At 39.3% G+C, this 24,345-nt stretch overlaps 1 protein-coding gene across 1 annotated transcript in view; it reads left to right on the top strand.

Moving 5' to 3' along the window:
* The window catches only part of LOC139152988 (macrophage mannose receptor 1-like), a 66,466-nt gene that overhangs the window by 29,319 nt on the left and 12,802 nt on the right, over positions 1-24,345 (top strand). The window contains exons 17-26 of the mRNA XM_070726472.1: positions 3,608-3,771; positions 5,197-5,264; positions 6,896-6,996; positions 9,576-9,718; positions 11,231-11,351; positions 12,448-12,587; positions 17,056-17,158; positions 19,544-19,773; positions 22,092-22,257; positions 22,638-22,787. Of these exons, the coding sequence (XP_070582573.1) occupies positions 3,608-3,771; positions 5,197-5,264; positions 6,896-6,996; positions 9,576-9,718; positions 11,231-11,351; positions 12,448-12,587; positions 17,056-17,158; positions 19,544-19,773; positions 22,092-22,257; positions 22,638-22,787 (1,386 nt within the window). The remainder of the gene's footprint in view (positions 1-3,607; positions 3,772-5,196; positions 5,265-6,895; positions 6,997-9,575; positions 9,719-11,230; positions 11,352-12,447; positions 12,588-17,055; positions 17,159-19,543; positions 19,774-22,091; positions 22,258-22,637; positions 22,788-24,345) is intronic.

The raw sequence follows: 24,345 nt of genomic DNA, 5'->3' as shown, positions 1-24,345 counted from the left end.
GGTGATGGTATTGTTGGCTGAAAATAGTGAAAAATAGTGTTTCATTTGAATTTTTGGAATTTTTAAATTTTTTGAAAATTTATTGATAAAACATAGGCATGGACAAAAACCATTGACATTGTTGTGATTTGCATAATATGTTCCATGTGTGCATTCATGTCTATAGAAGACCCAAATTACACATCGACCAAATGTAAACTAAATAAACTACTTGAAGAAAAAGTAAACAGACAAGTCTAGATACTATGAGACTCAACCTACAAATTGAGAAACTCCAAACAATGTAAAAAAAGAGTTCACCCAAACTGAATATAGTAAGGAACAAACACTTCCAGAAGAAACAATCCTTTACATAACTTTTAGAGACACAATAGGTTATGTTCCAGAAGGATCTTATTATTATTATTTATTAGATTTGTATGCCGCCCCTCTCCGTAGACTTGATTGTATTAAACAATGAACCCTATCTAACAAAATGAAATTCGATGGTGAGAAAAATAATGTTCTACATCTAGGAAAGAAAAAACAAAGAAATGCACAGGTTTTGAATACGTGGTATCTGGCCTAATGGTAGTACCTGTGAGGGGGATTTAGAAATCCCACTTGACAGTCACTTAAATACAAACCAGCAGTGTGTTGCAGCTGTCAAAAAAGCCAACAATCATAAGCTGAATTAATAGGGATAGAATCCAGAACATATGCTGTGTTAGCACTTCTTTATAATGCCTTGGTAAGATCACATTTTGAATATTACATCCAGTTTTGGTCATCACGATATAAAAAAAGATGTTGAGATTTTAGAAATAATGCAGAGAAGAGCAACGAAGATGAAAAATGGTTACAGGAATTGGTCTAGTCTATTAAAAAGAATGACTGGGGTGACATGACAGCAGTGTTTCAATACTCGAGGGGCTGTCGTAAAGAAATGGGGGTCAATCTATTTTCCCAAACACCTAGAGACAGGAAAAAAAGCAATGGATGAAAACTGATCAAGGAGAAATTTCCTGACAAAATAATTACTGGAAAGGCTTGTATTCAGAAGTTATCAGTAGAGGTTTTTAAAAAGAGATTAGACAGCTCTTTGTTTGAAATGTTATAAGACCATGATGATGAACATATGGCATGCGAGTGTGCCGCAAGTGGCATGTGGAGCCATATCGATGGGCACCTGAGCTCAGGTTTGGCACACATGGGTGCCCCAGCCAGCTAATTTTCGGGCCTTCTGGACATAATGGGAGTCAGGAAACAGGCTGTTTTCAGACTCAAGAGTGGGTGGGAAGACTGTTTTCACCCTCCCCAGGCTCCTAGGAAGCCTCTGAAGCCTGGAGATAGTGGAAAATGGGCATGCCATCATGTGCCAAAATCAAGGGGGGGGGGTCATGCATGTATGCGCAGGTCCCCCTCCCCCCACATAAAATTATGGTTGTGGGCATGCAAGTTCATGACTCCCCTCCCCTACTTTTGATACGTGAACCGGAGCTGGGCCCAGGAGATTACCAACGCTTCCTTGGGGAGGGGAGTTTTTCCATCACTCTATAAAGAAGCGCTTGTGCACCCCCTCCTCAAGAAGCCCTCCCTGGACCCAGCCGTACTTAACAACTATCGTCCAGTCTCCAACCTTCCCTTTATGGGGAAGGTTGTCGAGAAGGTGGTGGCACTCCAGCGGTCCTTGGAAGAAGCTGATTATCTAGGTCCCCAGCAGTCGGGTTTCAGGCCCGGTTACAGCACGGAAACCGCTTTGGTCGCATTGATGGATGATCTCTGGCGGGCCCGGGACAGGGGTTTATCCTCTGTCCTGGTGCTCCTCGATCTCTCAGCGGCTTTCGATACCATCGACCATGGTATCTTTCTGCACCGGTTGGAGGGGCTGGGGGTGGGAGGCACTGTGCTCCAGTGGTTCTCCTCCTACCTCTCTGGCCGGTCGCAGTCGGTGTTAGTGGGGGGTCAGAGGTCGGCTCCAAGGTCTCTCCCTTGTGGGGTGCCTCAGGGGTCGGTCCTCTCCCCCTTGCTATTTAACATCTACATGAAACCGCTGGGTGAGATCATCCAAGGACATGGGGTGAGGTATCATCAATATGCCGATGATACCCAGCTTTACATCTCCACCCCATGCCCAGTCAACGAAGCGGTGGAAATGATGTGCTGGTGCCTGGAGGCTCTTGGGGCCTGGATGGGTGTCAACAGACTCAAACTCAACCCGGATAAGACGGAGTGGCTGTGGGTTCTGCCTCCCAAGGACAATCCCATCTGTCCGTCCATCACCCTGGGGGGGGAATTATTGACCCCCTCAGAGAGGGTCCGCAACTTGGGCGTCCTCCTCGATCCACAGCTCACATTAGAAAACCATCTCTCAGCTGTGGCGAGGGGGGCGTTTGCCCAGGTTCGCCTGGTGCACCAGTTGCGGCCCTATCTGGACCGGGACTCATTGCTCACAGTCACTCATGCCCTCATCACCTCGAGGTTCGACTACTGCAATGCTCTCTACATGGGGCTACCTTTGAAAAGTGTTCGGAAACTTCAGATCGTGCAGAATGCAGCTGCGAGAGCAGTCACGGGCTTACCCAGGTATGCCCATGTTTCACCATCACTCCGCAGTCTGCATTGGCTGCCGATCAATTTCCGGTCACAATTCAAAGTGTTGGTTATGACCTTTAAAGCCCTTCATGGCACTGGACCAGAATATCTCCGAGACCGCCTACTGCCGCACGAATCCCAGCGACCAATTAGGTCCCACAGAGTGGGCCTTCTCCGGGTCCCGTCAACTAAACAATGTCGGTTGGCGGGCCCCAGGGGAAGAGCCTTCTCTGTGGCGGCACCGACTCTCTGGAACCAACTCCCCCCAGAGATTAGAACTGCCCCTACTCTCCCTGCCTTCCGTAAACTCCTTAAAACCCACCTCTGCCGTCAGGCATGGGGGAACTGAAACACCTCCCCCGGGCATGTTTAATTTATGCATGGTATGTTTGTGTGTGCGTCTGTTAGTTTATGGGGTTCTTTTAAATCTTGTATAAATTTTAAAGTTTTCTGATTATTTATGATTTGTTCTATTCTGTTGTGAGCCGCCCCGAGTCTTCGGAGAGGGGCGGCATACAAATCTAAATAATAAATAAATAAATAAATAAATAAACCAGAAAAAGGTTTGCCATCACCGGTATAGGATTTCCTGCCTTAACAGATGATGGACTAGAAGGACCTTCAAGGTCCCTTCCAACTCCATTATTCTATTGTTCTGTTATCATTTTCTAACAAATTGGAGAGTCTCAATCTGCAATTAGCTGTAATGCAAGAAGAAAAGGCTCAATTCCACCTTGCCTGTTTATATTATATTATGATTTTTGCTCTAGTGTACAGGGGATGGGGTGGTCTCCTAATTTATCACCACAATAATCCTATAAATTAAGTTGGACTGAAAGAGAATATCCCAAATCACCTAGTGACAGTTTTGAAATTGATTACATTTGTAATATTGAAGACTGTTTGCTCATTGATTGGTGGGTTGGGACTATAGAATATGAGAGTATTGTGTATCTTCACTGCCTTAAGTTACTAAGTAATGAATGTGGAATGAAAATAAAACAAACAAACAAACAAATAATATTTCTCATAGATTATTCATTTACTACTGATGGCTGGCTCATCAATAAAGACAAGCAATATTATTTCAACACCGATAAATTTCCAATGCACGACGCCCGTGCATTTTGCAAAACAAGGTCTGGAGATTTGCTTGTCATTGAAGATAACACTGAAAGGAACTTTATCTGGAAATATGTAAGACATTCACTTATTATTTCTGATATGAGGACAAGGAATGTGCATTATTTGCTTATTTTTATTTAAGGGATTCCTGTGGCTGTCAAACAGTGGTTCTTGATCAGTTACAATAACCATAGCCTTCTTCATAAATTTGTAGCACAAAATCTGCATTATGAGTATATTTGAGCTTTTCCCATTACTGAATTAAAATTTAAATTGCATAAAAATTGTATCTATTCTACAATTATTCATATCAAAATATTTTAATTCAGACATGTTCTCGGAGAGGGGTGGCATACAAATCCAATGAATGAATGAATGAATGAATGAATGAATGAATGAATGAATGAATGAATGTTAGACTATATTTCATATGCATTAGCTTTCTTCTTTCTCTTTTGCCAGTTAACATATGGGTTCCATTTTTGGAGCCATGCCAGTCCTAGTAAGAGGAGCCTCTCCATCCCATGATAAAGCTTAGGGTTTCCTGGTGGCTCCTCATCCACATTACCATCAGCTCTGTTATAAAATGAGCTTGGGTTCCTCCAGCCAAAATCCCATTTAGTTGGCAAAATGCTTTAGGCATCCTCATGTTCCAACATTTATTGAATATCTTTATAAGAATAGAATAACAGAAAAACAGAAAAAAGGAATTGAGAAATACCATGTAAGTCATCCAGCCCAACTTCCTGCTCAAGCAGGAAAGCCTAAACCATTGTAGAAAAATAGTTATGTTTATATTTTTTTATTCAAGGAGAAAAATGCTAGCTTAACAAATATTGGATCCTGACAAGTTCTACTTTATGATTGCGATTAAAAGCTGGCAAATATTTACCTATTAAGATTTACATTCATGCCCAACAAGTCATAAATCTCTTGTCAGGTTAGACTCAATGTAAAGAGAGCTGGAAGTGACCTTGGAGGTCTTTTTGTCCAATCCTCTGCTCAAGCAAGAGATCCTATTTCATTCTTTATAATTTTTTTAAAAAATATCCTCCGCTTCTTGCTTTTATCTGGTTTGACTAACAGGAACTGCTAGTTCCTGGGAAGAACTAAAATTTTATCAAGTGTATCTGTGATTAAGCAATGGCCATTGCTAAAAGTTACAAAAATCCATATTATGGAATATAAGAAGAAATGGCTGGAGTTGGGGTGTTTAACAATTTCCCTGCCTGATATTTTTCTACTTTTATATAGGAGCCAATAACCAGTGAACGCTCCCCTCCATTCAGTTGCCTTGACTCCACCTTGAATCACAGAGTCATACAAATTATTTAGGAGCTAATAACTGGATTATTAGGAACTTTTATTATTTTTTTCCCCTTAAAGTAACAGTGTTTGATTTCTAAAATAAATTCTTAAAGCTTAATATATTCTTGCTTGAGACATAATTCACATGTTACAAATATATATAATGGCCTTCTGTTTTGATTTTTTTAGATCTTGCAAAATGAGCTGGTGACTAGTTATTACATAGGATTGCAACAGAGCCTTGATAAAGTAACCAGGTAAGCAAACTAAAAAGATTGCATTTTATTGCAGCATATCTTTTTGCTTGTTTTGTTATCCTCGTACGGATAATAAGGATTTTCATCTAGGAAAGACCAGTACTTTGGACTAGTTCACATGACATATTGTCCTTATTACTCCATGCAGGAAGTAACAGAATACTGTAATAGAACTGAAAGGGACCTTGGAGGTCCTCTAGTTTAACCACTTTCTGAGGCAGGAAACCCTATTCCATTTCAGACAAACAGCTGTCCAATCTTTTCTTAAAAACTTTCAGTGTTGGAGCATTCACAACTTCTGGAGGAAAGCTGTTCCAATAATTAATTGTTCTAAAATTCAGGAAATTTCTCCTTGTATCTAGGTTGCTTCTCTCCTCTTCCTAGCAGACAGGAAGCTTCAGGTGAAGGTACATAAAATCATATCAGATACCTGTACAATTAGTAGAGACCCTCCCCAAAGCTGTGTGCTCTCACCACTTATCTTATCTTTATATACCAATGACTGCATCTCAAACGATCCATCTGTTAAACTACTGAAGTTTGCAGATGATACAACAGTGATTGGTCTCATTCAAGACAAAGATGAAACCTCATAAAAATGTGAAGTGAACAACTAGCCTCATTGTGTGACTGGAACAATCTTGAACTGAATACATTCAAAACCATAGAAATGATGGTAGACATTTGGAGAAAACCTCCCATTTGACCACCTCTAACAATATTAGGCAACACAGTAGCAACAATAGAGACTTTCAAATTTCCAGGTTCTATCATATCTCAAGACCTAAAATGGCCACCTGACATCAAAAACGTCATAAAAAAGCACAACAAAAAATGTTCTTTCTGTGCCAACTCAGGAATCTCAAATTGCCCAAGAAGCTGTTGATACAGTTCTATAGATGAATCATTGAGTCTGTCATCTGCACCTCTATAACTGTCTGGTTTGGTTCTGCAATCCAACAAGACAGACACAGATTTCAGAGGATAATCAGAACTGCAGAAAAAAATAATTACTGCCAATCTGCCTTCCACTGAGGACCTGTATACTTCATGAGTCAAAAAGATGGCTGTGAAAATATTTACTGACCCCTCGCATCCTCAACATAAATTGTTTCAAACCCTACACTCAAAATTACGCTATAGAGCATTGCACACCAATACAACTAAACACAAGACAGTTTTTTCCCCTGAAATGGTATCACTCCCTAAAGCTCATAGGTAAGAAAGTGAGGACAAATCAAGGGAAATATTTCTTCACCCAGAGGGTTGTTGGTTTATGGAATTTACTTCCAGAAGAGGTCGTGACAGCTGTCAGCCTTGATAGCTTCAAGGCAGGATTAGACAGATTCATGAATGCCAAGCATATAGATGGTTATTGAAATAGATGTCCAAGTGCTGTTGGTTGAGGCAGGCAGGATTCCCTTGAGTACCACTTGTTGGGGGTCAAGGGAAAGGGAGGGTCTTGCCTTCCCTTTCTGCTTAAGATCCCCATGGACAATTGGTGGGCCACTGTGTGACACAGAATGCTGGACTTGATGGGCTTTGGTCTGATTCAGCATGGCTCTTCTTATGTTCTAATGGGATCTTTACTTTTATACTGATTGACAATAATATGTTAACTTGTCTTAAAGATGGATGGATGGAACTCCTGTCCAATATGTTGCCTGGGCACCTCATGAACCTAACTTTGCAAACAATGATGAAAACTGTGTGGTCATTTACAGCTCTACAGGTACAGTATGTGGTTTGCTAATTTATAATACTAGTTTCAAATGTATTTCTGTATGCATGATAAAATTCATGGTTTTAGTAATGCTGACAAACTTCATGATGTAGTATGTCTTCTCCACTTTTTGCAAGGCTGTCTCACATTTTCTTGAATGTTTGACCTTTACTAGTGGTAGTTCTTCCTTAGGCTTAAAGGTAATTGTGATATTTCCTTTTGGTTTAGCTGCTGCTCTGTTTGGACAAATTTCATTTTCCTAATTTGGTCATCTGAGTAACAGTATTTTAACTGGATTTATTTAACAGCTGCAATTGGAGATTAGGTACACCAGGAGTAGCTGTGAAATCTGGTTTTCAATATGTTCTGTGACTACCAAGTTAATCAATAGAGATGTCTGGGGTTTACATACAGTCTGGTTAACCACAGTGCATCTATATCACCAATGTTGTCTTCTCTCGGGATAAGGGTCTTAGTAATAGTAATTATTAATAGTGGTAATAGTATTAGTAATAGTAAAGCAATAGTAATATGCTTATGTTATTTGAATGTGACTCAAGGAACATGCTCAGATTCCTGTTCAAAAGCTTGAAACTTGCCATTTTTAAGACATTTGTTTCTATAGATTGGATGGCCAGTTTGGGCTCTTTCCCCAAATCTGTAAGGAATTTAGAATAAGCTGATTGGCTGAAGAAAGAAATTGATTGATTTTCAGTACTGTGATTTTTATGTTAGATTTTGTTTCATCTGCTGGTCATATAGTCTTTCAAATTACTTTGCCAACAGTTTTGTTTTAAATGTCTTTTTACCCTGTTTCCTCGAAAATAAGTCACTCCTGAAAGTAAGACCTAAGAGGTTTCATAGAATTGCCTAATATAAGGCATCCCCCGAAAGTAAGACGTAGGAGACGTTTCTAAACGTTTGCAGCATTTCTGAACATATATAACATATATTTTAAGAAAGTATAATCATTGTACATGGAAATAATGGTGTGATAGTAGTAAGAAATTCTTGGTAGGATTCACAGTATGTCTGGCTATGCTGGTTTGTGATGACAACTACTGTACAGTATATAATAAATGTTCCTTTTTTTTGTTCAGCAATAAATGTGAGTTATACATCTCCACCCCATGTCCAGTCAACGAAGCAGTGGAAGTGATGTGCCAGTACCTGGAGGCTGTTGGGTCTGGATGGGTGTCAACAAGCTCAAATTCAATCCAGATAAGACGGAGTGGCTGTGGGTTTTACCTCCCAAGGACAATTCCATCTGTCCGTCCATTACCCTGGGGGGGGAATTATTGACCCCCTCAGAGAGGGTTCACAACTTGGGCGTCCTCCTCAATCCACAGCTAACATTGGAACACCATCTCTCAGCTGTGGCGAGGAGGGCGTTTGCCCAGGTTCGCCTGGTGCACCAGTTGCGGCTCTATTTGGACAGGGGGTCATTGCTCACAGTCGCTCATGCCCTTATCACCTCAAGGTTCGATTACTGCAATGGTCTCTACATGGGGCTACCTTTGAAAAGTGTTCAGAAACTTCAGATCTTGCAGAATGCGGCCACGAGAGCTATTGTGGGGCTTCCCAGATTCGCCCACCTTTCTACAACACTCCGTGGCCTGCACTGGCTGCCAATCAGTTTCCGGTCACAATTCAAAATGTTGGTAATGACCTTTAAAGCCCTACATGGCATTGGATCAGAGTACCTCCGGAACTGCTTTCTACCGCAAGAATCCCAACGGCCAATAAGGTCACACAGAGTTGGCCTTCTCCAGGTCCCATCGACCAAACAATGTCATTTGGCGGGCCCCAGGAAAGAGCCTTCTCTGTGGTGGCTCCGGCCCTCTGGAATCAACTTCCCCCGGAGATTAGAACGGCCCCCACCCTCCTTGTCTTTCGCAAGTTACTTAAGACCCACCTATATCGCCAGGCATGGGGGAACTAAGACATCTCCCCCAGGCTTATTTTATGTTTGATGTGTATGTGCTGTATGGTTTTTAATTGCTGAGGTTTTTATATATTTTATTATTAGAATTGTTCCATTGTTATACTGTTTTTATTCTGTTGTGAGCAGCATACAAATCTAATACATTGAATTGAATTGAATTCTTCATTGAAAAAAATGGGTACTACTCTGAGTTCAGAATATGTGGATATAGAATCTGGAATTCCATTAGTCAGTCAGCCTTAACCTGTATCTCTCCAGTAGTTTCTTAAGAACTAAAATAATGTTATGTTTAATAGCAAATAAAATAGAAAGGAAACAATTCCTTACCAAAAATGGGACAATTTATGCAAACTAGACAGTCTGAGTAATATGAAGGCTAAGAGGCATTTGGAGACAATGCTGTCTTGTGAGACTCCCACCAATATACACTTCTAGCACAGATGAGTCCAGGTTTGTGGATTTTCTAGATAAATTCTCCTCTAATAATCTCTTATGCAATAGCAGCTCATGAAGTTATAGCTGTCATTTGGTTTTAGCTATTGCCGTGACACATTAGAAATGTTTGGGATTTTGGTTACAAGGTTTCATGCATCTTCTGGGTTGTTTAACCACTCTGTAGTCAACCATTTTTTTTCTTGCTTAGGACTTTGGAATGATATAAACTGTGGCTACCCAGTTTCTTTCATATGTGAAAGACATAACAACTCAGTCAATGCAACTATTGCTCCCACACCACCTTCCATTAGAGGAGGATGCCCTGAATCTTGGCTTTTGTTTGAAAATAAGGTATAGTAATTATTTCCTTTTTTAAAAAAGAGTCACTCAAAGAAACAAAAAAATAACAAGAAGAGAGGGACATTTTATGGAAGGTTTTTTTTAAACAACTAAAATAAATGCATTGATAGGATGGCATCACCGATGAATTTTGGGCATATGTAGTTGACATAAAAGTAAAATCTTATTAGCATTACTACACAGTACACATGACCAAATAAACTATTTCTACTTTATGGTAAAACTACATCAGCACAATCTTTCAAATCTGAAAGTACAATTCTTCTATTTTCACCTTTATTGGACAAGAACCTTCCAAGCCTATTGCTCTGCCCACTATTCAGCTAAAGCCATGTTATTTCTTATCTGACAGTTCCCTAGGCAGCATCTCTTCACACACATACACACACACACACACACACACCATCTTCCAAAGCCTTTCTTACAAATAATTGCAAGGGTTCCTTCACATTGAACCTGAGAGCCAATGTCATTCACAAAATAGTTGGAAGGTAGTTGCTACTGTTCCTGAAATGGCAGAAGTATGTAACATTATTATCCCTCAGGCTCAGTCCCTTTCATCCATGTGTACACCAATGAAATACATAAATGAAAAAAAGATAAGGCTTGCCTTGCTATTGGTTTGACTCTCTTTGCTCCTCAATCCACGGGTGCCAATATCAGTTCCTGCGGTTGATTTGGCAACAATAAGGGAACACATTGTCCAAGTTGTTTTCTGGAGTCTTTTTTTATTTTCCAATACAGCACGGGTGTCAAACTTGCAGCATCATGTTGAGTCACATGACATTTCTCAACTCCCCCCCCCCTACATGGAGCTGGGGTGGGCATGGCCTGCTTGTGACGCATCAGTTTGACAGCCTTCTGCAATCAGGGATGGGCTACTGCCCAGATGGGAGGGAACACAGTGGGGTAGCAAAAATGGAGCTCCACCCTAGAGCAGCCAATTTGCACTGAAAGATGTTGAAAGAAAATGCATAAACCACGCCCACATTGTGGTAGTAAAAATTTGGTAGAGCTTCACTGCCTGCAACATGTTTATTTCCAGGCACCAATCGGATCCAATTTTCCAAAATCAATCAATATAATTAATTTTATAATATAAGCCCAGCCCAATCCCCGTCATAGAATTGCTGTTGTGGGCAAAATAAGAGGAGCAAGAAGTAATATGAATGTTCTCCACTTTGAGTTACTTATAAAGTAAGGTGGGTTAAAAATCTAACCCATGGTTTTGCCAGAAACTGGAAGTTCGGGCCTCCGTGGAGCGGCACGCAGCGTCCCCCTGCTCCGGTGGCAATTTTGCCCGGCGGTTTAAGCTGCTGGTCGAGCATATGTGTTGACTTCTAACTGTTGGCTTTTTCCTGGCTGTTTGATTTTTAAATTGTATTTTATTGTTGCTTTTATTCTCTAGGACCACATACAGTACATTTTTAAAAAATTGATAATGAAACAAACCTTTAATTGTATTTGTCTCTCTCCTTGCGCTTGGATTTCTTTTTTAAAAAGTGCTACAAATTCTTTGGATCTAATAAAAATGAGCAAAAATCTTGGAAAAATGCCCAGAAAGATTGTCAGAAGGAAGAATTTGGAGGAACCCTGGTTACAATACTCAATCAAAGGGTGCAAGGTATAAAATCACCTTATCAATTAATAAAAGTTTATTTATTTGTGATATTTTATATCATTGTTGGTTATGTTTTACGGGACAAATATGCCATTGATGAAACCAACTGACCATTATATGTGTTTGAACTCAGAATTTTAAATGAGAAGTTATAATATCTTAATTCATATTTCCCTCCTTATTACTACTATTTTCTTCCTTTCTCATTTTCTTATTATTACATAGACATAATGGTAAACCTGTGCTTGTCCCAAAACAAATATAGTTGTAAAAGTCATTTTCCATCTTTAAGATAAAATGGAAAATTGTGAATTCATAGAAATTACAGAAGAAAGTTGTTTTTTTATTATTATTATTATTATTATTATTATTATTATTATTATTATTATTATTATTTAGATTTGTATGCCGTCCCTCTCTGAAGATTCGGGATGGCTCACAACAACAAGTTGTTAGATGTTCCCTTTTATACTAAAAGCAAAGGGCTGGGGTGGGGGATATACCTGTTACTTGCTTTGCATTTTCCCTGTTGGCTATTCGTGCTAAGACAGTTAGGAACAGTCCTGAGAAAGAGACGGCTGCTTTAACTATTTGTAAAAAAGATGCTTTATACAGTATGTGCTATTGAACACTCAAGCGCATCACTTTCCAAGAATTTACATAGCCATAATATTTACAAATTTTTGCAGCCATAAATGTGTAAATCATTTAGAGTGGCTTCTGTGATTGAGATGCTATATACATTGATAACACACCCGCACATATTTTATGATTCAGTTGTATTGCACTAGGATCAAAGGGATATTAAAATATTTTAATCAATACATAAATAAATGTGCTGATAATATCTTTAGCTCATTGGGTTAATAATAGCAAATTACTGTATCTAAAAGCAGTACCTCAGTGGAATTTCAGACTTCAGTGACTATTTCACATGCTTATTATGGATTTATTAAAGTCTACTTTTCAATGTTTTAGTTCATTTACGAACTAAATTCTTTATTTAATGAAGTATTTGCTTTGGTTTCCTTCTGTCCCAAAAATTAGGTATGTCTACTTTCTCTGATCACATTCTTCTTCCATTACTTTTTATTTTTAGCCTTTCTCACTTTCCATTTAAATGAATTCCAACATGATCTATGGATAGGATTAAATGACATCCATGAGGATCAAATGTATCTCTGGACAAGTGGAAGAGGGCTCAGCTACACAAACTGGGATAAAGGATTCCCAAACAGCGTAGGTATTTGACTACAGGAGGGAATCTGAAAACTCCCAATTTCCTTCCTTTGTCTTTTTCCTCTCAACCTCTGTTACATGAGTCTGAAATTAAAGGCACATGATTAGAAGAAAGAAAGTAACAAGACTGGGCGAAATAATTTAATGCAGAACTATTAGTGGTTATTTGTTTGTTTTGTTTTCATTTAGGTTTGAAGGAAAATTTTCTCTTATATACACATAGGAGCTCACATAAGATACTCCTCTATAGTTTCTAAAACTAGATGCTATGATGTAAAAAAAGATGTTGAGACTCTAGAAAGAGTCAGAGAAGAGCAACAAAGATGATTATGGGGCTGGAAACTAAAACATATGAAGAACAGTTGCAGGAACGGGGTATGTCTAGTTTAATGAAAAGAAGGACCAGGGGAGACATGGTAGCAATGCTCCTATATCTCACTGGCTGCACAAAGAAGAGGGAGTCATGCTGTTTTCCAAAGCATCTGAGGGTACAACAAGAAGCAATGGGTAGATTTAGCTCCAGAAACAACTTCAGATATGAGAGGGGTGGTAAAGAACCTCTCTCTATATATATATTCTATGTTTCTGTGTGTTTTGTATTGTGTTATCTTAAAAAAATTAATTTAAAAAAAATTAAAAAAGAAGCAATGGGTGGAAACTAATAAAAAAAGAAGCAACTTAAAACTAAGGAGAAATTTTCCGACAGAATAATTAATCAGTGGAATAGTTTGGCTCCAGAAGTTGTGAATTTTCCAACACTGGAAATTATTTTAAAAGGTACTGGATAACTATTTGTCTGAAGTGGTGTAGGGTTTTCTGTCTAAGCAGGGAATTGGACTAGAAGACTTCCAAGGTCCTATTCTATTCTATTCTATTCTATTCCATTCCATTCCATTCTAATTCTGTTGTGTGTCATTTCTCTGGAGTGGGCTGCAACTGCAGAGGGCAGCCACAGGAAAAAGTGTGGCTGCTTTAAAGAGTTACAAGCTGTGCCTATGTAGTCTATCCCTTGCAGTCTGAAGCACTTTTCAGCTCGATTGCATACCTCTATCAGCAGAATAAATCAAAGGCAATATTGAAAATAAAATGTCAAGTTACTTCCTTTGAGAGTAGGATATAAACCAGGTTTTTTTCCCCAACATTGGCAAATGTAAAAAGTGTCAGTTTCTATTCCCAGCCAGTTTGCTGATCTAAATATTCAGCTAACAGGGACAAATGAGGGGATATCCTGTAGATTGGACAAAACAATTAAAGATAACAATTGAGCAGGTGACTGTTCCGATTGTTACCCAGGTAAAAGCTGATCTTGACCAATGGCCTCTGTCAGGAAAACAAATAGGCATACAAATCCAATGGTTCACAATAAATAAATAAACAAGCAAGCAAGCAAGCAAGCAAGCAAGCAAGCAAGCAAGCAAGCAAGCAAGCAAGCAAGCAAGCAAGCAAGCAAGCAAGCAAGCAAGCAAGCAAGCAAGCAAGCAAGCAAGCAAACAGACAAACAAATAAATTGCTTTGATGCATAGCAGGTCTCATAATAAGGTAGTATACAGAATAAGAGCAGCTGTGACAGCTGATATTTCTTATGATATCCCAGATTTATCATATCTTGACCAATACATCCAACTATGTTTCCAGGAACATCCTGTGGAGCTATGATTGTTTGAGTATGTGTGTGGGATTGATCATTTGCAGCAAACAGTTGATTAGTCACTTTATGGATATGTGACATTCTTGCTTTTACATACTGCCACAAACCATGATGACTCATTCTGCATAGGAGGTTCTTGCTTTATGGTCACAACTGAGCCAGATATTTCATTGCTAAGTAAGGCATTTGTTGAATGAATCATGCCCAATTTTACAACATTTTGTTATTAAGCTTGTTAAACAAATCACTGCAGTTGTTAGGTGAATCCTGTCATTACTAAATGAATCCGCTTTTTGCCATTGACAGAAACCTGCGGGAAAGGTTACAAATGGTGATCACATGGCCCCAGGATACTATACTAGTGTAAATATATGTTAATTACCATGTGTCTCAAACTGTATAATGTGATTGTGGGAAATGCTGCAATTGTTTTAAGGACTGATCATAAATCAGTTTTTTAGTGCATTTCTAAATAATAACAGCAACAACAACAATAACATCAGCAGCAGCAGCAACAATAACAACATCAACAACAACAGAATTGGAAGGGACCTTAGAGGTCTTCTAATTCAACTTCTTGCTTAGACACTACTTCAGACAAATGGTTATCCAACATCCTCTTAAAAACTTCTAGTGTTGGAGCATTCTGGAATTACTGGAGGCAAGCTGTTCCACTGGTTAATTATTCTAACTGTCTGAAATTTCTCCTTAGTTCTAAGTTACTTCCCTCCTTGTTTAGTTTCTATTCATTGCTTCTTGTTCTATCCTCAGGTGCTTTGGAGAATAGGTTGACTCTCTCTTCTTTGTGGCAACCCCTGAGATATTGGAATACTGCTATCATGTCTTCCCTGGTCCTTTTTTTTCATTAAACTAAACATACCTAGTTCCTGCAACTGTTCTTCATATGTTTTAGCCTCCAGTCCCCTAATCATCTTTGTTTATTTGTTTATTTATTTATTTATTTATTATTTAGGTTTGTATGCCGCCCCTCTCCGAAGACTCGGGGCGGCTCACAACAAGATAGAACAAATCATAAATAATCCAGATAACTTTAAAATTTATACAGGATTTAAAAGAACCCCATATACTAACAGACACACACACAAACATACCATGCATAAATTAAACATGCCCGGGGGAGGTGTTTCAATTCCCTCATGCCTGACGGCAGAGGTGGATTTTGAGGAGCTTACGGAAGGCAGGGAGAGTAGGGGCAGTTCTAATCTCTGGGGGGAGTTGGTTCCAGAGAGTCGGTGCCGCCACAGAGAAGGCTCTTCCCTTGGGGCCCGCCAACCGACATTGTTTAGTTGATGGGACCCGGAGAAGGCCCACTCTGTGGGACCTAATCGGTCGCTGGGATTCATGCGGCAGGAGGCGGTCTTGGAGATATTCTGGTCCAGTGCCATGAAGGGCTTTAAAGGTCATAACCAACACTTTGAATTGTGACTGGAAATTGATCGGCAGCCAATGCAGACTGCGGAGTGATGGCGAAACATGGGCATACCTAGGTAAGCCCATGACTGCTCTCGCAGCTGCATTCTGCACGATCTGAAGTTTCCGAACACTTTTCAAAGGTAGCCCCATGTAGAGAGCATTACAGTAGTCGAACCTCGAGGTGATGAGGGCATGAGTGACTGTGAGCAATGAGTCCCGGTCCAGATAGGACTGCAACTGGTGCACCAGGCAAACCTGGGCAAACGCCCCCCTCGCCACAGCTGGAAGATAGTTCTCTAATGTGAGCTGTGGATCGAGGAGGACGCCCAAGTTGCGGACCCTCTCCGAGGGGGTCATTCCCCCCCCCCAGGGTAATGGACGGACAGATGGAATTGTCCTTGGGAGGCAAAACCCACAGCCACTCCGTCTTATCCGGGTTGAGTTTGAGTCTGTTGACACCCATCCAGGCCCCAACAGCCTCCAGGCACCGGCACATCACTTCCACTGCTTCGTTGACTGGGCTCTTCTCTGTACTCTTTCTAGAGTTTGCATCGTGGTGGCCAAAACTGAATGCACTATTCCAAGTGTGGCCTTTCCAGTGCATTATAAAGTGGTATTAACACTTTGTGTTATCTTGATTCTGTCTTTCTGTTAATGGAGCCTAGAACTGTGTTGGCTATTTTGGCACCTGCTGCACACTGCTGGCTCATATTTAAATGTTTGTCCAGTAGGACTCCATTATCCCTCTCACAGTTACTACTGTTGAGCAATGTACTACATATACTGTACCTGTGCATTTTGTTTTGCTTGCCTAAATATAGAACTTTGCTTTTTTCACCATTAAACTTTATTTTGTTAGAAAGCGCCCAATGTTCAAGTTTGTCAAGATCTTTCTGTATTTTGCATCTATCTTCTGGAGTGGTGGCTATTCCTGTCAGTTTGGTGTCATGTGCAAACTTGATGAGTTCCCTATCTACCCCCTCGTCCAAGTCATTGATTAAAAAGTTGAAGAGTACTGGGCCTAAAACAGAGCCTTGGGGTATACATCTCTCAATGCAGATGCAGTTCCATTGAGCATTAGACATTGAATGTGGTTGGTTAGCCTGTTTTGAATCCATCTGGTGTTGTTATTGTCCATCACAATTTTTTCTACTTTAAAGTAAAGTAGAAAATGTGCTCAATGGAACTGCATCTACGTGGAGAGATGTATGATGTATAATCATTTATTATACATCAGAGATGTATAATCATCACTGAATAAGTGATGGTAGATTGAGGACTACCTATAACCTTCTCTACCAACTTTCTCTGTTTGATGCTAATTTGGTATGATTGAGGAGTTTATTCATACTACTTTCAATGTTTATTGTTTTTGATTTCATATAGCAAGATTGTATTGTAATGAAGTCATATCCTTACAAAAGTGCAGGCTTTTGGAGAAATAGTTACTGCTCCAATACAAGACCATACATATGCGAAGCCGACGTTAGTGAGTATTTTGTCTATTTTTGCTTCCTCGCCTTTTTTTCTTTTTGAGAGGAAAAGCATACTTTCTTTCTTTCTTTCTTTCTTTCTTTCTTTCTTTCTTTATTTATTTATTTATTTATTTATTTATTTATTTATTTATTTATTTATTTATTAGATTTGTATGCTGCCCCTCTCCGTCGACTTGGGGCGGCTAACAACAATAATGAAACAACATATAACAAATCTAATATTTAAAATAATTAAAAGACCCTTATTTAAAAAACCAAACATACACACAAACCTACCATGCATAAATTGTATAGGCCTAGGGGGAAGGGAATATCTCAATTCCCCCATGCCTGATGACAGAGGTGAGTTTTAAGAAGCTTACGAAAGGAGAGGAGGGTGGGGGCAATTCTGATCTCTGGGGGGAGTTGGTTTCAGAGAGTTGAGGCCACCACAAAAAAGGCTCTTCCACTGGGTCATGCCAAATGACATTGTTTAGTCGACGGGACCCGGAGAAGGCCAACTCTGTGGGACCTAACTGGTCGCTGGGATTCGTGCGGTAGAAGGCGATCCCGGAGATATTCTGGTCCGATGCCATGAAGGCCTTTATAGGTCATTACCAACCCTTTGAATTGTGACCGGAAGCTGATCGGCAACCAATGCAGACTGCGGAGTGTTGGTGTAACATGGGCATACTTAGGGAAGCCCATTTGCTCTCGCAGCTGCATTCTGCACGATCTGGAGTTTCCGAACACTTTTCAGAGGTAGCCCCATATAGAGAGTGTCACAGTAGTCGAACCTTGAGGTGATGAGGGCATGACTGACTGTGAGCAGTGACTCCCGATCCAAATAGGGCCGCAACTGGTGCACCAGGCGAACCTGGGCAAATGCCCCCCTCGCCACAGCTGAAAGATGTGAGCTGTGAGCTGTGGATCAAGGAGGACACCCAAGTTGCAGACCCTCTCTGAGGGGGTTAGTGATTTCCCTCCCCCCCCCCAGGGTAATGGACGGACAGATGGAATTGTCCTTGGGAGGCAAAACCCACAGCCACCCAATCTTATCAGGGTTGAGTTTGAGTCTGTTGACACCCATCCAGACCCAACAGCCTCTAGGTACCGGCACATCATTTCCACTGCTTTGCTGACTGAACATGCGGTGGAAATGTAAAGCTGGGTATCATCTGCGTACTGATGATACCTCACCCCATGCCCTTGGATGATCTCACCCAGTGGTTTCATGTAGATATTAAATAGCAGGGGGGAGAGGACCGACCCCTGAGGCACCCCAAAAGGGAGCAACCTAGAGGTCGACCTCTGACCCCCCACTAACACCAATTGCGACCAACCGGAGAAGTAGGAGGAGAACCACTGAAGAACAGTGCTTCCCACTCCCAACCCTTCCAGCCGGCACAGATTTAAGTATCTCCACCATTTCCCTCCAATGTTTCAATGCAACAACAAGACCATGATGGTTTTTGATCTCAAAGCATAAATATGGCGTGGAACAATAATTAGGAGTTTATTTATTTAGACCTGCCTCTCCATTTGAAAAATGACTGAGAAGCATAACATATTATCGATTAATGCAATAATAAAGTCAAAATGCACAATACGTTCATGTAAAATTTCATCAGTTGCTAACTGCCTGTATTTCATTTATTTTGTGAGCAAGGATGGGGCAGCCTTTAATCTAAGAGTGTATGCTATTGCAGAGAAAAGATTTGACCAGGGATAATGTTCTCCTATGTCAGGGGGTGGCAAACTCTTGGCCTGTCGGCCAGATGCATCACAGTCCCATGCCTGGTTTAGTGAAAGGAGAAGTCAGGATACATCACATGATGATGCTGTGACGATGCTAATTTTACATGTCTTGACATTTGTGGTCCTTGATTATGAGATCTAAAGCTATCAGATCTCATCAGACCGGTGAACGTTTATTCAGAGCAAATTGCAAAGATACTTAAGTCTTGATTCATGCACTGCTTTAAGAGTGACAATTACCATCTTGAATTGCACTTAGTAATTAGTTTAGCTCTTAAAGCAAAGAGGTAACTGAGTTAAATCACTATGTAAGATGCTGCAGTTGGGATTAACTGTAATATCTGAGTGATCTTCAAGGACAATCCCATGCAGAATGAATTGCATTAATCCAGCTAAGAAGTGTGGAGGTGTCACATTTATTATTCGGTCATGAAATAAAAACAAAACAAAACATTTATTTATTCATTTATTTGTTCGACTTCTATGCCGCCCAATCCCAAAGGACTCAGTTTCCCAAAACATATGTCAATTTACTACAAATATTATTTCCATTGTACGTCTAAAATGGGTTTTCCTCATTTTGCATTTTATGACTTCATAGTTTTGAAAAGAGACTTACAATGTTTGTTTTTCTTTTGTAGATCCCAGATATTCTATTCTTCCATCCACCACCCCAGAGCAGCGTTTCCGTTATAGAAATAGCAGCTACTTCATCATTGAAGCCAAAATGACATGGGAAGATGCAAAAAAAAGTTGTGAAAGGAGAGACTCGAGTCTTGCTAGCATTTTAGATCCCTTTGGCGTCTCATATCTCTGGCTAAAATTATTAAAACATAACACAATTGTGTGGCTTGGTCTCAACAGTAATCAGGTAAATACAACTTGTATCATGTATTCAAATTTCTATTTGTTTATTTATTTTGGAGCATTCAAGAATATGCTATTAATTTTGGGTGACAGATTAGTGGAAATGAACTGTTTCAACTCATACCCTCAAAACGTCACTGCACAGAACTGCACACCAAGACAACTAGCCACAAGAATAGTTTTTCCCTGAACGCCATCACTTTGCTAAACAAATAATTCCCTTAACACTGTCAGACTTTTTACTAAGTTTGCACTACTAATGTTTCCAAATGTAAAATAATGCACTTGGGGAAAAGGAATCCTCAATCTGAGTATTGCATTGGCAGTTCTGTGTTAGCAAAAACTTCAGAAGAGAAGGATTTAGGGGTAGTGATTTCTGACAGCCTCAAAATGGGTGGGCAGTAGGAAAAGCAAGTAGGATTGGCTGCATAGCCAGAGGCAAGTAGGATTGGCTGCATAGCTTGGCTGCATAGCTAGAGGTATAACAAACAGGAAGAGGGAGATTGTGATCCCATTATATAGAGCGCTGGTGAGATCACATTTGAAATACTGTGTTCAGTTCTGGAGACCTCACCTACAAAAAGATATTGACAAAATTGAACGGGTCCAAAGACGGGCTACAAGAATGGTGGAAGGTCTTAAGCATAAAACGTATCAGGAAAGACTTAATGAACTCAATCTGTATAGTCTGGAGGACAGAAGGAAAAGGGGGGACATGATCGAAACATTTAAATATGTTAAAGGGTTAAATAAAGTTAAGGAGGGAAGTGTTTTTAATAGGAAAGTCAACACAAGAACAAGGGGACACAATCTGAAGTTAGTTGGGGGAAAGATCAAAAGCAACGTGAGAAAATATTATTTCACTGAAAGAGTAGTAGATCCTTGGAACAAACTTCCAGCAGATGTGGTTGGTAAATCCACTGTAACTGAATTTAAACATGCCTGGGATAAACATATATCCATCCTAAGATAAAATACGGAAAATAGTATAAGAGCAGACTAGATGGACCATGAGGTCTTTTTCTGCCGTCAGTCTTCTATGTTTCTATGTTTCTACTATTACTACTATTTTTTTCTCATCATTCCTATCACCCGTTTCTTCCCACTTATGACTGTATGGCTTTAACTTGTTGCTTGTATCCTTAAGATTTTTATTAATATTGATTGTTTCCTTGTTGCTTATTTGACCCCTATGACAATCATTAAGTGTTGTGCCTCATGATTCTTGACAAATGCATACACTGGGAGCATACACACTAGTGTGTCTAATCATACTTGGCCAATAAAGAATTCTATCTATCTATCTATCTATCTATCTATCTATCTATCTATCTATCTATCTATCTATCTATCTATCTCAAAATGTTTTAAAACAACAAAAACAGTAAAAGCCATTAAAAGGCTAAACAACATAAAGATGTCTAACATGTGTCCTGTTAACCATACATCTAGGAGGCAAGGCTCAGGGCCAGACCCAGGTCTTTCAAGCTTTGCAGAAAGCTAATAGAGTTGGGGTCATTCTAATCTCGAGATGAAGGCTGTTCTACACAGCAAGGGCTGTTGCAGGAAAAAAACCCTCAGTTTCCAGTCTCCATCAGCTGATATTCTTTGGCTGACTGGATCTGTAGAATGCCCATCCTATTTGATCCAATTGGACAGATAGAAACTTTTGGGGAAAGGTGATCTCTCAGATTTCTTGGTCCCAAGCTATGTAGGACTTTATAGGTAATTACCAGCACCTTGAATTCCATCCTGTAACAAATTGGTAATTTGCTAATATTTTTAATCATTTATTTGTTAAACAGTCTTAGTGGCCAGGTTTAAACATGTATGTATAGCGTGTGGATTCTCAGAACAGTCCAAATGATAAAATAATCTTATTCTGAAGGGTAGAATTCAAGGTGCTGGTAATTATCTATAAGTTGTTGTTCTTTCCACTACTCAAAACTTTTATTCAAGTCAGAGGTTACTAATGAGCTAAACTTATTATGTGACTTCATGAGCATTTGGCAAAATTATTGGGAACTGGAATTTGAAATCAAATGCTTTTCTTGGTTCATAAAGAGCAAACATGAAGCCTTAGTGCTCTTGTGAAATCATCCGTAAAAACCAACCTACGTTGCATTTACTTTACTATTTGTATTTCAGATTGGATTGTGGTTGTTACTGAAAAAAAAAAAAAAGACTAAATTCTGACAGGATCTATTTTTAGTGAATGAATAATGTCACATTCCTAGATCAGCCCAATGTGTTCAGATTAGTCTATCTCAAGCCTCTCATTCAATATGTGTTTTTTGTTTGTTGGTTGGTTGGTTTTTTTAGACTGGTGGGCAATACATATGGATTGATAAGTTCCGGATGAAGTATTCTAAATGGGGAGCAAATGAACCAAAACAAAAATTAGGCTGCGTTTATATGGACTTGGATGGGACCTGGAAGACAGATTCATGCAATATGATGTATTTTCCTCTTTGCAAATATCCCAAAGGTAACGTAAAGGATAGGTCAAGATTTTTCTTAAAAGACTACTCTACAGAGTGGAACACAATTATTTTTCACATGCCGCTTGCTTTCATGTGATCTAAGTATTTGGTGTCAATGAGTGTGTGCTAAAAAAAATAGCATATTAGGAATAGATGTATACCCACCAGTGCATATTGTGAATTAGGGAGGGTATTGTTGTAGAAATGTGAAGATAGTGACCACAAATCTATGTTATGCCCTGTGTTGGTGTAAAATTAAAAAATAATTAACAGTAGCAAGAACAAGAATGCTTACTAAAAACACTGTGGATTTGACAAGGTTCCTCATAATAATATTTCTATAACTTAATTAGAATTAAAAATTGTATTGCTTTTTTAAAAACAGTGCTTCCACCTACTGTACCACCTCAAGAACCAGGAAATTGCCCAGTTGCAGTGGATAAATCTTGGATTCCATTCCGTGGTCATTGCTATCATTTTGAAGCTTCATCGAAGATGAATTGGCCAAAGGCATCATTAGCTTGTTTACAACTAGGTAAGGGTTACCACTCACTAATTATAATACGTGACTTTATTTTAAAGCAAGTAGAAGAAATAATTATTGAAGAAATACTAAGATTTGCAAGTATTTTAATAGAAAGGATGTGGATTCCTTAAAACATAGAGTAATAGGATTGAAAGGGATATTAGAGGCCTTCTAGTCCAACTCCCTACTTGAGAAGGAGACCTTATAGAATTCTGGAAAAATCGCTGCACAGTCGCTTCTTGAAAGCTGCCATTCTCAACTTCCAGAGGTAAGTCATTCAATTGATTAATTGTTTTTACTGTCAGGAAATTTCTCCTTAGTTCTAGGTTAGTTCTCTATTTAATGATCTTATATCAATTATCGCTTGTCCTGCCTTCAGATATTTTGGAGAATAGGGCAATCCTGACTTCTCTGTGATAGGTCCTCAAGTACTAGATGAACCAGGAAACATCCTAGTTACAGTGGTGTTAAATTTACTTAATGGACTGACTAAAGTACAGATATCCTATATCCCTAATCCAGGGTTGGATGAACATACCTAGTTACCAAAATTTATGGTTTAGCCTTCAGACCATTATCACCTTTGTTGTTGTTTTCTACATTCTTTTTAGGATCTCAACATGTTTTAAAAATTGTGGTGACCAGAACGGGATGCAATATTCCAAATGTGGTCTCATCAGCGCAATATAAAGTACTACTATCTTTTCATGTGATCTTGAAACTCTCCCTCTATTGAGGCAATCTAAGATTACTTTGGTTTTTTTAATACCCGCAGCGCACTGCTGGCTAATATTTAAATGGTAGCCTACAAAAACACAACATTCCTTTCATAGTTACCATATTTGAGCCAGGTGCCACTTATACATGTGCATTTGGTTTTTCTGGCCTAAGTACAGAACCTTTTCTCACTGAATTGCATTTTGTTGGATAGAGTCCATTGTTCAAGTCTGTCACTACTGTATTTCTATATGCTCCCAAATGTGTTGCTTGATTATCTTGAAGATTTTCCTAGGTTTTGATATCAGACTCGTTGGTCTGTAGTTTCCTACATTCACTACTCCCTTCTTTTGTATGCTAAAACTCTCATGCTCCAGGATGGGTGGTGGTTTTGAGATCATGTCTGACAGCTGCTCCAGAACTCTGGAATATAATCTGATTTTGGTGATTTGGTGATTTAACTTCACTGGAGTGGATAGGTTACTATTTTCTTGCCTATTTTGATTCCCAATCTATTTTTTATAGTATCCCTCTTGATTGATTAAACTTTCTTTTCTTTTTGCATGAAGATAAATACAAAGAATGAATTAAACAGTTGTACTTTCTTCTGCGATCCATCACCACCTTGACATCTCCTATTAGTTGACTAATCACTTCCTGCCTTTTTCTTGTTTCTTACATTTAAAATGTTTTATTCTTATCATTGACATTTGTTCCAAGTCTTAGTTCATTCATAACCTTAGCTTTCCTGATCTTATCTTTGCAGATTTGGCCTATTTGCTCATCTTCTGTTTTAGTTATATGTCCATCTCTCCATTTTTAAAAAAATCTTTGTTCTTTTTTCTCAGTT

Source organism: Erythrolamprus reginae, chromosome Z (genome assembly GCF_031021105.1).
Source record: "Erythrolamprus reginae isolate rEryReg1 chromosome Z, rEryReg1.hap1, whole genome shotgun sequence".
NCBI classification, from domain to species: Eukaryota; Metazoa; Chordata; class Lepidosauria; order Squamata; family Dipsadidae; genus Erythrolamprus; species Erythrolamprus reginae.
The sequence above is the reverse complement of the archived record's forward strand: the minus strand, read 5'-3'. Positions and strand labels throughout refer to the sequence as shown.